Below are 14,517 nucleotides of genomic sequence, written 5' to 3' on the forward strand. Positions count from 1 at the left end.
CCTCAGAGATCATCAAGTCCAACCCTTGATCCACCGCTGCGGTTGCTAGACCATGGCACTGAGTGCCACATCCAGTCTCTTTTTAAATATCCTCAGGGACAGAGAGTCCACCACTTCACTGGGCAGCCCATTCCAATGCCTGATCACCCTCTCTGTAAAGAAATTCTTTCTAATATCTAACCTAAACTTCCCCTGGCACAACTTAAGACCATGCCCTCTTGTCTTGTTGAAAGTCGTCTGGGAAAAGAGACCAATCCCCACTTGGCTCCAACCTCCTTTCAGGTAGTTGCAGAGAGTGATGAGGTCTCCCCTGAGCCGCCTCTTCTTCAGGCTGAACAGCCCCAGCTCCCTCAGCCTCTCTTCATAGGGTCTGTGCTTTCACCAGCCTGGTTGCCCTCCTTTGGACCTGCTCTAGGACCTCGATATCCTTCCTAAACTGAGGAGCCCAGAACTGGACACAGTACTCGAGGTGTGGCCTCACCAACGCCTCACCACTTCAGATGTTTTTAGTAGCTGAATGGCACCACAGAGATGCCTGTTTCCTCACCACACAGAGGCCCCTGCTGTCTGCCCACCTGAGGAAGGATGCCCTGCATCTGTCTACACAGGGTCCTTAATAACATCAGCTGAACAGAGTGTGGCTGTAGGTACTGTGAAGCAAGCACGGGAAGATAAGCATGGAGCATGTAAAAAACTTGAAGCTTCTTCACCTTTAAGGACTTGTAAAAATGTACATTTGTAAGTATTCATTATGAGATGACTGAGGCCATTTAGACTGAAACTGCATATAGCTGGTTCTTTCAGTACTAAGTATCCTAATGTGCTTCTGTTAGGATAAAGAGCTTGATAAACTTGAAAGTCTGGTATACAATGAACAAGTTACAAGATAAACCTCTAAATTTATTAAGGTCAATCTCAGTAGAGATATTCATAGAATCATAGAATTGCTTTGGTTGGAAAAGGACCTTTAATATCATCAAGTCTAACCATTAACATAGCACACTGAGAAATCCACCATTATACTATGGTGGTGTCTCTAAGCATCACATCTCCACATCTTCTAAGTAAGTCCAGAGAGGGTGACTCAACCACTTCCCTGGGCAGCCTGTTCCAGTGCCTGACAACCATTTTGGAGAATAAACTTTTCCTAATATCTAATCTAAACCTCCCATAGCACAATGTGAGGCCATTTTCTCTTTTTATATTGCTTGTTGCTTGGTAGAAAAGACCAACACCCACCTTGCTACATCATCCTTTCAGGTAGTTGTAGAGTGTGATAAGATCTGCCTCCAGCCTCCCTTCCTCTGGAATGTACAACCCCAGTTCCCTCAGGTGCCCCTGGCAGGACTTGTGATACCATTGTAGTTGTTGGCTGTGTAGTGAACGTCAGCTGCTTCAGACTAGCTACCTGTTTCTATTTTAGACTCAACCCCCCAAGCCTTTGAGATCTCTTAGGAATGCTATATACTAAATAAATAAATAAATAAATAAACAAGCACTGCATTATTTTCCAGTTACAGAATTAGAGTCATTTGCTGTGTATGTAATCCCAATGAACACAAGCTGAAATAAACACAGCAAGCTGAAATAAAAAAGCATGTCTCCATCTCTCTCTTTTCATTGATTTCTTAAGAACTTTCATATATAAAGAAATATGTATTTTTTATATAAATATATGTATTTAATATGCTCTGTTAAGGAGACAAGAAGAAATAACATTTTCCTCTCTCTGTGAAGTAGTTTTAAATTATCCAGATAGTGATTTATTACATTCAGTCAGACACCCTCTCTTGTAGCACCTCAAGCATGAGAAAGACAGAGAACAAGAGAATATAAGTGTTTAGACTGGAAGGCATGGCTTGAACTCATTTAGCCTGACCTCTTGCTCAAACCAAGGCTAAGTCCAAAAGCTGACAGTCAAGCTTCTAAGAATTGCTTAAATGAAGGAAAGTAAAGCCAGAATGATGGGCAAAAAACATGCAGACTGTGGGATGACCTGGGTAAAACACAGAAAAAGTCAGTGAAGAAGAGAAGAAATTGTATGGAGATAATTGTCTTTGGCTCTGTCATATTTGTTGGCTCTCACTGGCCACAGATCAAAGCTCTGTGGACTTTTTCTCCCCTGACTTCTCTCTGGACTGCTCTAGGAACTCCCATTGATATCATCAATCTCCATTTTGTTTATGAAGTTAAATTACTCAACCAGAATCTTTCCAACCTTTCAAAATAATCCTGAGATTTAGTCTTGAGAATATGACATGTTAAATAGCATGGGGCTTAAGAGCTATGCCAAAGAGCAAATGGATCTTCTGACACACTACTAGGATCTTATTTACAAAATAAAAAGGAACAACTTCCCTATGGGTCATTTCTTTTCTTATCCTTAAGGAACAGATTACGGTTTCTTCTGTGCTATGCCAGGGTTATGATAGTGCTTATACTGAAGTAGAGATGCAGTACTTGAACCCAGATGCCTAAATGAAGCACATGTATTGAAAATAAGCAGTTTAAAATACAGAAATTGCTTCACATGGACAGTAAGAAAAAGATGTTTACTTTGTCTTGACAAATGTATTTTGTTAAGCTATTAAAATATATGCAGATAATGCTGCATCATTTTCCATAATCAGCAAACTTTTTCTAGGATACTAACTAATCCCTGCAGTATTACATAATGATTTTTTTTATTCGTTAAGAAAAACTGTATTATTATCATTGCTATCATCATCATCATTTATACTTTTAAAATATTTTATAAATTTCTGCTAGGGAAAAAACCCCTCATTGTGGAAATGGAAATTAATTGATAAAATTAATTTAAAGTTCATTAAAATGTTTTCTCATTCAAAGGTTTTGAGTTTTTGCTTTTATTCATGCATATAGAGTCTTTTTCTAATTATCACGAATATCTTGAATGCATGAAACGTTAAAAAAGCTGCTTACATTAGAGAAAAAAGGTCTTAAAAAGTCCATTAAATATAGCAAACACCTGACTGAAATATACATTAAAGGTAACTTGTGGAGTGTGCACGCAGAAAGCTTGACTTGTTTTAGCTCATAGTAATAAAAAGTAAAAAAATAAATTAAAGCCAAGTTTTTTCTCATTTACCAAAAAGGAAAAAACAGCACAGTACATTTCTTATACACTGAAATACTGTCCCAAGTTAAGGCAAATCTGGCTTTGGAAAGCAATTTCTTTCTTTTAGAAATCTATTTTGACAGACTTGGGAGTAGAGTTCCAGTGTTTGTACCTGGCATCTTTGGCTTCAATGTTCTTTTTTTGATACTGTAATCGGAGGTTACACAGCATAGGTGTGTGGATTCCAGCACTGCTTCGATTGTGTTTGAATTATGAGTCACCTAAAGGCTTCCTGAGAAGGGCAGTATTGTATTTATTAAATGCTCTTGAGTTATAAAAAAATTAAAATTTGAGCATTACTCACAGAGGGCAAGTGTAGCCATTGTTAAGAATGTAAAAGAAAAATGCTTAAAGAATTGCACAGGGATAAATACCTCATCTAGAAGACTAATTTGGTTTCTGCATTTTTACAATTGAACTGCAGCAGTCAAGCCTTTGTGGCTCTTGGAAGTGGCATAGGAAGTGTCTGAAAACTACACCTTCCCATCTCCCCAGTGCTGTGTCTTGTGTCTGTAGCACAATAGATAATGTACTCACTTGTTTCATAGTATATTAGCTTACTTTATTACTATTAAATTTTGCACTATATTACAAATCACCACGACACAATGTCTACACAATGTACTTTGACAATAGATTTGGAAACCCAACAAATGTTGTTTAATAGGACATTATTACATTATACTGAACAACAGAAACATCGTTCAACACATTTAGACTAAACTTTAGACATGCTTCAGTACACAAGCACAGGTTGTATGGTACTTTTTTATAATCAGTCTCTGCGGTTCTCCTTCCTTAGGCTGGGATCTCCCAGATCTCATCTGAGGATAGGTTCACTATGCCTAGACTATGGGCAATTTGGAAAAAAAATAGTTTTTCATGCCAAAGCATTGGAGTAGGTTCTCCCACATACCAGGCTTGGGAGGTATTTGTCTTCAAAAGTTGCCATTTTTCACTGAGATACACAGTCCAAGATAGGCTGGTTAGTTTGCTCATAATACTGCTTGTGAGAAGAGAAGAGAAACTTCCCTGGCCTGGCCATATTCCAGTGGAGGCAAGTAAAAAAAATCTGTTTTCTCAAACAAGCTGTTCTTCAATTAGCATTAATTCCTTCACTAATATCAGTAAGATTGAAATCAGCCTGCAGTGCTGCCAGTGAAGCTCGGGGGGTCTGGCAGTGCCATGGGCTGCAGCTACCACCACAAATGTCACCTGCACTCCACAAGTGGCTGCTTGTCCTGAAGGGATTGTTCCTACAGCTCTTCATGAAGCTGATGTGCATGGTAAGTCTCTTTACAGACCTTATAATGATGGTGTCTTACTGCACATAGGCTTCTCTTGGGCATAGGAATTTAATGGCAAAATAGCCATAGGAGCAGTGGTATTTGCCTTTTTATGACATGCAGTGATGAGAATCTATGTCTAAACACTTGTTTTTCTTTTTGCTAAAAGGTCTTCCAAAGGGGCCTATTTCTCCAGTGTGCAGACTGCCTCTTAATGTCAGCAAGTTAGGCACACACATCCCTAGAACTGCCTCAGTAAGGTTTGATAGGAGCACTGTTCAAGTTAAATACAAAACATATAAGCCTACCTTAAATAATATTTTCACCCATTATAAAAGTGCTTTTAAAACAAAGTACTTGCTAATAGTCATTAAAAACTTTCTGTGCTGATGTGTAAAAAAGATTTATCTAATGCTTTGCAGAATTATCCACAAATCTACCACACTGTGCACAAATATCAATAAGAAAGAAACAGAGAAACCATAACACTACCACTTTGAAATGCAATGCAATTAATATTATTTTCATTAATAGAGTGTAATAGCTACTAACTATTTTTGATGTCTATTTTTTCAGGAATCCACATTCACTAAGGAGGTCTATGGTCTCTTATTCTTTTACTCAGAAATATGGAAGCAATTGCACACTGTTTCACTGCTAATCACAGCTATACAAGAAAAGATATGAAAGTCTCCTTATTGTGAATTTTAGGACAACTTGCCACCATGCCATGACTCCCTGTGTTCAACTTTGTCATTCCCTGTGCTACTGAAAGGCTACCATTTCTCTTACTAACAGACTTTAGATTGAATACCTTCATAAACGGTTATATCTTAACTTTTTTTTTTTTTTTTTTTTTTTTTTTTAGTTTAACTGCTATAACACGTAAAAAAATCTTAAAATAGATTTTATACCAGATGAGTACAACAAAGTGGTTAAAAAATATTTCAAGTTAAACCAAGGTATAAAACAGTCTCGATGTGTAGGAATAAAAGGATATAAAAAATTTGAAGGTTACTAGGAGAGTACATATTTCACCTCACAGCTAAAATATGATACTTTGTAAGATGATACATGCCTTGTAAAAATGAATCTGGAAAGCAGTACTTCCAGGAGTTATGTTAATATAATAGCAGTATTTCTTGTATGGCAACAATATTTTCTAAAAATCTTTCAGATATTTTATTCCTGGAAGTAAGCTAGGAAAGATAAGCACCCCCCTCACAAGGCTGTTATGAAAATATCTTGCAAACTAGATTTATTTTTATGTTAAGAAGGTTGAAGGGGACAAGTAGCCAAAGCTGGGAGCAGGAAAAAGGGCAACATGACATCTAACAGCCAAGTCAATGAAGTGGACAATGTAGCATGACTAGCTATGTTCTTTATCATTAAATATTTCTGGCATCACTAGTCAAGAACAGCAGGAAAAATGAGCAAAAAAATGAAGCAACTCAAAATCCAGCATAAGAAGGGTAGATTTAAAGAGAATTCATGCTGAGGGTACAGATGACTTTATGAGGTCATATAAAAGCTCATAATTTCGAGATGAAAAGGAAAAAAGACAGCTAGAAACCTTTGTTTTCCATCATTTTAAAAGCAGACAGACCCAAAAATGACAGAGCACTTGATAGAGGGATGGCAAGGCAAAATGGTGCAAATTGGAAAGCAAAAATTGAAAGGGAATGTTTTAGCAGCATGATGAAGATGTTTATGTCATTTCCTTCTAGGTATCAGTGGCTCATGATTTGATTCAAATGAACCACCCAGTACTGGTGCAATACCAAGTTCAAGTGCACATTCTCTTTGTGGGATCAAATGTTCCTTAGACTGACAAAAAACATTAAGCATTTAAGAATATAGAAGGGCTAAAAATGGACATGCTGCCAAAGGGATCTAAGTTCCTCTAAACATTAGAATACCTAAGAAATGGGAGAAAAGTGATCAGAAACAAATGTACAGCTGGAAAAACTGAAAAGAGAAAGAATGGCAGGAAGCAGGAGAAATACCAGATCTTGTATCTCCCAATAGCTTTTGTCAGAGACAGCAGAAAAAAACATATCTTCATGACCAAAGTAAACATGATCAGACTGCTATTAATTCAGAATACCCATAAAAAGCAATTAAACCACGACTGGGTTCCTTTAGGAAGTGACTGGAAGAGGCTCAAAGATTGAAATGACTAGAGAGTAGGATGATAGAAAACTGCCGTCAGTCCCAAATCAAAGACCTACACCATCCTCCCAGCAATTTAAATTCTTCATCAGAATTGTTTACTATAAAGTCCTGAATTGGGGATGAGCAAGCCATGCGATACAGGATCTCCGGTTTGCTCCAGGTAATGTTTTAATATTTTGAATTACGAGCTGCAGAAGCAGTCAAAGCTTTACAGACCTCAGTGTTGGGATGAGATCATGGAATCTCAGAGGATCAGAACTGCCTTGGCCAGACTAGTGACCAGTGACTGGTGCCAGTGCAGGGTGATGCTGCTGCTGCTTCCTACAGCTTTATCTTATACAGCTTTCCTGAGAGAGGACAGCTTGGTGGAAAAGAAGTATGAGCTTTCTTGACCAGAGGAATTGAAAGATACCTTGCAGCAAGAATGGAGAGAGAGAAAAAAAAATCAAATCATCTCTGTGGTAGAGAAATAAATCTGAGATCAGTCCATAGAAAGGGCAACAGGGGTGTAGTATTCTTTCCATTGAAATCTGCTCATTTTGAGGGGCGAGGCTTACTCACTAAATATGCAAAGATGTTTTTTTCTGAAACTTCTGCCTATTTTGGAAGTTGCTGGTGCTTCATGTGATGTACTGGTGTCAGCAATCTTAAGGGGTTATAAGCTTCTATTGGTGTTTATACAAAACCTGAGAAAAATACTTGGACATCCTTTTATTCTCAAAGCTTATATCTACATATTTAAATTCTTCATCCTCATTTTGACTGCTCATACATTGTGCATGGCCCACACTATTACCCACAATGTGACAGGGTGAAATTGGCTGCTGGTGTACCCCAAACCCATGCCAATAGTGGGCTGACATTGTGTTGGTCCTGTGGCTCTATTTCTTTCCATCTTGTATTACCAATCTGAGTTCCCCAGAGCCTGTTTGGATTTCACCATTATAAATTAGCCATCTGATGTAGAAATTTTTTCAAGTTCCCACTTTTTGCATTGAGTTTTAATGTTTTACTCACATCATTTATTTAGCCGTAGCTAAATAAAGCCATAGCTTCATGAATCAGTTCTGAGTTGTCTTCATATTTCCTTAACAACAGTATTTCAGACATGGTCTTGATGGATCTACATTTGAATATGTCAGTTCTTTTTTAGACAGGAACACTTCTGGGGTTGGGCTGCTGTCTGTAAGTTCATGTATTTCAAAGGCTCTTTCCAAAAGAGATAGCATATGTCAGGTACTTTGCATAGCTCATTTAGCAGAACATGCCAAAACAAATTTGTGATCTCCTATTAGTGAGTGTGTTGCTCTGCATAAATTGGTACATACTGCTTCAGCCACTTAGTGCTGTTTTTCGATAGATCTGTCCTAATGCAGAATTTCTGCTCTGTCCACATTCAGGACTGATTTTTGAAAACCCTACCACATCATTTCAGCAGCCTATATTCAATGCAGATTGCTTCAGAAGCTGAGGATGAAGTGTGAAGGCTGGAAAAGGGTAAATCATTTTGGGTAGTAAACAATTCCACACCTTTCTGATACTTTTTTTTTTCAAGCATCACTTTTCCACCATCTTTTCTTTACTTTTATTTTTTTTCCAGTAGGAACAGTTCTGTCAGCTTAGAGTAATCACAGAAAACTCTATGGCTGGTCAGAAAATAGTTGCAAAGAAACTGAACAAAGCAGTGCATCTTAGTTTAGACAAGAATATGACTACTAAACAGAAAGAAAGGTGGTAAGATCTCTGGCCATAGAGTAACACAGCTGCAGTCTAAAAAAGTGCTGCTTAGTATTGCCATAGATACACAGTTATAGTATTTCCATGTTTTTTTTTTTTTGTTTGTTTTAGTAAGCAGGTAAATTACTGCTTCTTCCCCTTAGACATTTTAAAATGAATACACTATAAATTCAGTGAGACTGCCTCCAGCTGAATTGTATCCTATGGCAAGTACCTAATGTTGATTCAGACAGTTTTCTTTAGTGGCCTCTTTAAATTTGAGTACTGCTATTCCCTCCATCTTTTTGAAATGTGCAGAACTTTCCATCCCCTGCATATGCTGGCTGTTGACCTGAGCTTGAGGGACAATGGTTTTTTAAATGCTGTAGCATGCACACTATGTGCACATGAGAGAGCCTTTTTTCCTGAGTAAGATGTTCTTTTACTACAATGAGAATATATCTGAGCCAATGTTGATCTGTTTCTTGCAGATAAGGTTGCTGGATGAGAGAGAAATTAAGTCACTTAAAAAACAGATTTGCCACAGTGAACTAAGCAGTCAGGCCATATTCATATCAGAGACAGAACACATTACAAGGCAACACACAACCTTATGCAAAACACAGCTTTCCTTTCCACAAGCAGGAATAGTACTTTGGCCTTAATCTTAAAAATGAGATGCTAGACAGGATGCATAGGGTAATAATGGGAAAGGATGCTATTGTTCAAGTGTTTTTACACATCAGAGATAACAAAATAAAAATTGGATCCATGAGTAATGAAAGAGTATGCCTTGCTTCACTGGTGTCACAGACTAAATATTTTAGAATCATAGAAGGTTTCTCTAAGTTTAGTTTGTGTTCAGAATACCTCATGTGACCTAATCTTATCTGTTTCATATTCATAACATGTGGGATAGATGTGTACATCTCAGCCAGTCATTCTCCATTCCTCAATAAGTTATTCAAGCAGAATATGTTCTTCTAGGGTTCTTAAACCTGAGTTACTTGAAACATCTAGATTAGAAGGACATGGATGGCACCCTAGAAAGGCCTATTTCTGCCCAGGAACTACAAAGGGAGACATGACAACTAACACAGATATAATTACCTGTTTTATAGATGTGTATTTGGTCTCATGGATTCCCTTCCTCTATGAATATTTATGAAAAAACCCTCTGGTCCTCACCTTAAAACAGTTCCCATATTTCTGTTAACCTCTTAGCCATTTCTCAAGTAAATTAGTATTATAAACTGTATTTTTTCAGTTCTTTTGAACCACCCAACTAAATGAGCCTTTTCTTTAATTCCAAAGTTTAAAAACCTTGCATTAAGGTATATTACTTATTTCTGATGTACAGAAATTTTTGATAGTAGACTTCTGTTTGTTCTCTATCATCCCAATAAATTGAATTACTCAGTCTCTTGCACTTCCAAAAGGTTGCTTTGTTTTACCATGAACAAAACATGCTTTTGTTCCCTTCTCTGCCTTCTCTAAAGCAACCAACTACATCCTGCCCCAGCAACAGAGTAATTAGACTCAGGAACTGCACTTGGACACAATATTTTGTGTCAGCTGAGCTAAGGTAACCTTACCTGCAACCTCATGTTTGCCCTGACAAAAGACAAGATGGTGTAAACTCATACTGCATTTACAGAGGGTTGGGCTCAATGTAATATCTCCTGTCTGCCACAGCAACGTGTAGAAAATAACCACAGCTCATTTAATGTACCAGAACTTTTAAATGTCATATTGATAAACTTGTTTTGATCATGAATCAATGCTCTAAGAAATTCTCATGAGAGAAAGGAATTTTCCTCATGGGTTTCAGTATGCTTCAGGATTTGGTGTTTTGTTTGGGGTTTTTTGCTACTGTCATGCACGGACTGCTAAAGTATCTATTTTGCTGTCTATTACTATTCAGGCTTGTTCAGCACACTGGATTTCACACTCCACTTCTCTCTGAAGATTGGTATTCTGAATTGTTTTCCTCTGGAGGGTGTTTAGCTTGAATTTTTCAAAGTAAAATCCCATCTTTGGGGGTTACATTAACCCTTCTAATCCTCTTCTTCTCTTTTTTTTTTTTTCCCCTATGCAGTACTCCCTGCTTTGTCAGCATCTTCATAAAAAATGATGCTCATTTCACTGTTCCAGATTCTTAATGGATATTAAATAAAACCAGAGTTAATACCAACTAAAATATTACCTTTCTCCAAGTTCATATACTGTAGTGAAACCAACAAGCCTTAGCACAGATTCTGTCTCTTATTAATAATTATTTTAAAGATACATATGAAAAAACACTTTACTGACTATAAGAATCTGCAGATATTTAAATCACCTCATGTTTATTATTTCTGCAATCTGATAAAATGTTACTCTATCCCTTGTTCTCATGATAAGTACATTTTCTAATGACAAACAATTGGCATATGCAAATACTAGAGCTTCACTTCCCAACCTCTACTCTTCAGGAGGAAAGTATTTATCGTTTTTTGTATATAATCCTTTTTTTTCCTTTTGAAGCACAAAGTAACATACATTTATTGACATATAAATGCCTCCAGAGGAACAAATACCTTTAATTAAGGAAAATAATTTGTTATTCATGTCAGGTAATAATAAATTGTGATGGATGCTCATCTCAAACCAACAAAGAAAATTTGTTTGGCTAGAATATTAAAAGCTATGAAATTACTTATCACTGTCTGCTGTAATTGCTTCCTTACAGATAAGTCTTGACTCTTCCCTTCCAGTAGTGTGTATTCAAGCTTACTGTGTCAGGCTGTCGGAAAAACAAAGTTGCTAGAAGCTATTTTTTTAAAACAGAGAAAAATATACTATGTATCGTTGTTATCAAGAAACAAAAAAACCCAAAACAACTGTTATACAATACTTTTACAATGAAGGAAAAGGAGGCAAAAATCTCTTATCCAAAGCAGTAACCTTTTTCAGGGATAACAGATTGCCCTGATTTTGATCTACCATAATAAGTCAATACATACAATTATATCTAAAGTTTGCAGCACTGCTTTGGCACTATGAGGGTTTGCTGCAGACACCATACAAACTACTATGAGGTGAAAGGTCCTGAACTGCTCTAGTTTTACCCTTATACAGAGGTGGGACCATTGACACTCAAAACACAAAAAGGAATGTACAACAAACTGTTAGATTTTGCCCAGGATACTTAGTTGCAGACATACATTTCTGGAACCACTGGTGTTACCTCCCGCAACATGGAAATTAATTTTCAATCTTGCACACAAGTATGTAGTGAGTATATTTATGTCTTACGGTTTAGAACCTTTTACACACATTTTTGTAATTGTACAGACTTTCCAAACTTACCTCCTCTATGGATAATCAAAGAAGTTTCACTTCCAACAGGACATTCTTTTAGTATATCCACTACTTCTGCATGGCTCAGGTTCTGTACATTCTGCTGGTTGATCTCAACAATGAGGTCACCTTCACACAAACCAGGACATCCCTGAATGTCTAGAATTTGCTTCACCCTCTGTCCTGTAGGACTGTCTGCTATAGTGAAGCCAAAGCCCTGGGCCCCTTTCACAATGGTTAAGGTCATGAGTTCAGCTTGGGTGGCCCCAGAAGAAGCCATTGATACATTATCATCATGGGCAGGTGGTGGGAATGTGCTATCAAGCTGACTATCTGCTGGAATGGAGTGCAAGGAGTGTGGTGGTCGATCTGTTACATCTGGAACAGACTGAGAAGTCCTAGATATGTATTCCAAATAAGTTTCATAGTTATGTCTTCCATTTACCACTACCGGAGGCCTCTCCATTACTGCAAGGGGTGGCACCATGCTGTTGGCAGGATCTTCAGGATCAAAGGGCAAAGGGTATCCACGACATAGCACCAAGTTGACACTCTGACCAATAGGAACAGACTGGAAGAGTTTGACTACATCTGCGTGAGTATGTCCAAGGACACAAACTTCATTAATATAGACAATGACATCACCTAGAAAGAGAAGAAAAAATAGTGACATCCGTTACTATAGATGCAGTGCATTTTTTTAAATCAAATGAGATAGACATGTACTATAAAATAATACATAGAAGATCAACAAGCTGACCTAGATAATGGAGACAAAACCCAGATGTTTGTCATGAAATATAATACATACAAGAATAACACTATATTTTCTGTGGAAACCCACAGCTGGATAATTAAGCTGGATCCAGACATACACCTTTTCCTGAATACATTTCAGTGTAGTCCACAGATTACTTTTTTTATAAGATACACTGGAAGCTTATTTGGAGGGCATGATATCTTGGTGAAGAGTGAAAAGAAAAAAAAAAAAAGGAAATACTAAGTACCTTATTTATTTAAGAATAAATAAATAAGGATGCAAGACTGAGCACTCATGTACATACATAAGGGAATAATTTTTGCAGGGATTACAATATTGACAATTTCCTATTAAATGTCATTACTTGCTATCAGACATTCAGGAATACTACAATGATTTCCTATTCTAGGCATGACCTAAACTGGATCTTGTATATTGTAGAGATGCTCAGTGGCATTTTGTTGTAGTCATGATGGTTCAAGAACAATGACAGGACAAATTTTTTAGGTAGGTGTAGTACATTTTTGTTAGAAAAATCAAGGCAAATGTCTGAAAATTAGCTTAATATTTCCAGCTAAACCCATTGGTAAAATAAACCTTTATATCCAAATTTCATCTCATTTAAGATACAAAGTTACCAGTCAGAGCATATATGAAAGCAGAATACTTTATGTCAACAGGCTATTTATGTGTCTCCATACTGACCAGGCACCAACCAGCTTCTCTTACTGAAAAGTTCAGAAATAAATTCAAGTTTCTTCTTTTTTTCAGAATGGATCTATATAATTATAGCCCTAAATAATTTTTAACGGGATTGTTAAGGTGCATATTAAAATACAAATGAGTAATTCGTACAAACAATATTCAGAATAGTTTGATGACCCAAAGTCAAATTCCACTTTGATAAAACAGTTTGCATGTTTATAACAAAGGAGAGGATGTTTGGTTAGAGAACTCCACAAGGTAAAGTATTTTTCTAAGGAAAGATCATATTATCCTACACCATCAATTAGGAAGAAGAAATCATTTATACAGACAACACTGTTAGGTGCCTACAATCTGCACAGTTCAATAATTGATCAATCATAGCATAATGTTTTAAAATGGTATTTCAAAATTCTGCAATAAATGAGAATTGTTTAGGGAGGATGAGGTGCTTTGTGTGCAATGACTTCAAGTTTATTTATGAAATTGCATTATTCAAGCACTTCAATTAAAATGAGCAAACAGGAAAAAAAGAGCACCACCAAGATGCCAGCACAAGGGCTGCCTCTGTGTGACAACAAACGGCAAAGGCTGTTTCTATGTGAGAATGAAATGGTCAATGCCCTACATGCTCATCCTGTCTAACAGCCTGATGCTAATTAACTGCATATGCACAAATTGTGATATAAAGATTTCTTCAGAGGGCACCTAGGGGAAAAAATGTTAAGAGAGCTTAAGCTTATGTGAATATTATTCAGAGAAATCTTAGGAGCCACAAATGCCATATTAAAAGTGCATCATCAATAGATCTGAAACTCTAAGAAAAAGCAGTAAGGTCACTTCATAGGCAGACCTGAAATAATCCAAATGCTTTTGTCTCAAGCAGCTGAAAGGAAAACAGTTTTCAAAAGTCAAGATTTTAGAGAGAAAAAGAATGTACTGTACTAATTTGTTGTGGTAACTGCTGCAATTCATTGTAATTTGCTCCTGCCCTGGTATAGAAAGCTCTTACCTGTATTTCCATCCCTGGCTTCTGCATTAGAAGAGAGGCTGACACTGCCCACAACTGGTCTGATCCTGTAGAACTGAGATCTCTTCCATAAATGCTCCTGCTTCAGTACCTTATGCCTTAATAGTGCCCCTGCAACTTTTTAATCCATGCAGTCTTTATTTCCCTGAGTGCTGGCAGTGCAGATATGTGGTGGGAGGAGACCAATCTGTTTATTCATCCTCTCTTGGAATACTTAAGCACAATGCAAAAGCAATAATACATTTTTTGTGTTGGGCAAGCAAATCAGCCTGGTTTTACTCCTTTGCTTTATGCATTTGCACTGGACTAGCTATAATATAACACTGAAACTGATGCTTTTCATATATCAAAAAATCAGATAAAC

The 14,517-nt window shown here is 37.1% G+C and overlaps 1 protein-coding gene across 8 annotated transcripts in view; it reads right to left on the bottom strand.

The window, feature by feature from the left end:
- Positions 1–14,517, bottom strand: part of MAGI2 (membrane associated guanylate kinase, WW and PDZ domain containing 2) — a 694,924-nt gene that overhangs the window by 102,280 nt on the left and 578,127 nt on the right. For 7 of the 8 annotated variants that reach the window (XM_071734034.1, XM_071734029.1, XM_071734032.1 and 4 more), the window contains one exon: positions 11,668–12,303. The exons of the other annotated variant lie outside the window; for it this stretch is intronic. In XM_071734034.1, coding sequence (XP_071590135.1) covers positions 11,668–12,303 — 636 coding nt within the window. The remainder of the gene's footprint in view (positions 1–11,667; positions 12,304–14,517) is intronic. 8 annotated transcript variants of the gene reach the window in all.

This window comes from Heliangelus exortis, chromosome 1 (assembly GCF_036169615.1).
Source record: "Heliangelus exortis chromosome 1, bHelExo1.hap1, whole genome shotgun sequence".
Lineage (NCBI taxonomy): Eukaryota > Metazoa > Chordata > Aves > Apodiformes > Trochilidae > Heliangelus > Heliangelus exortis.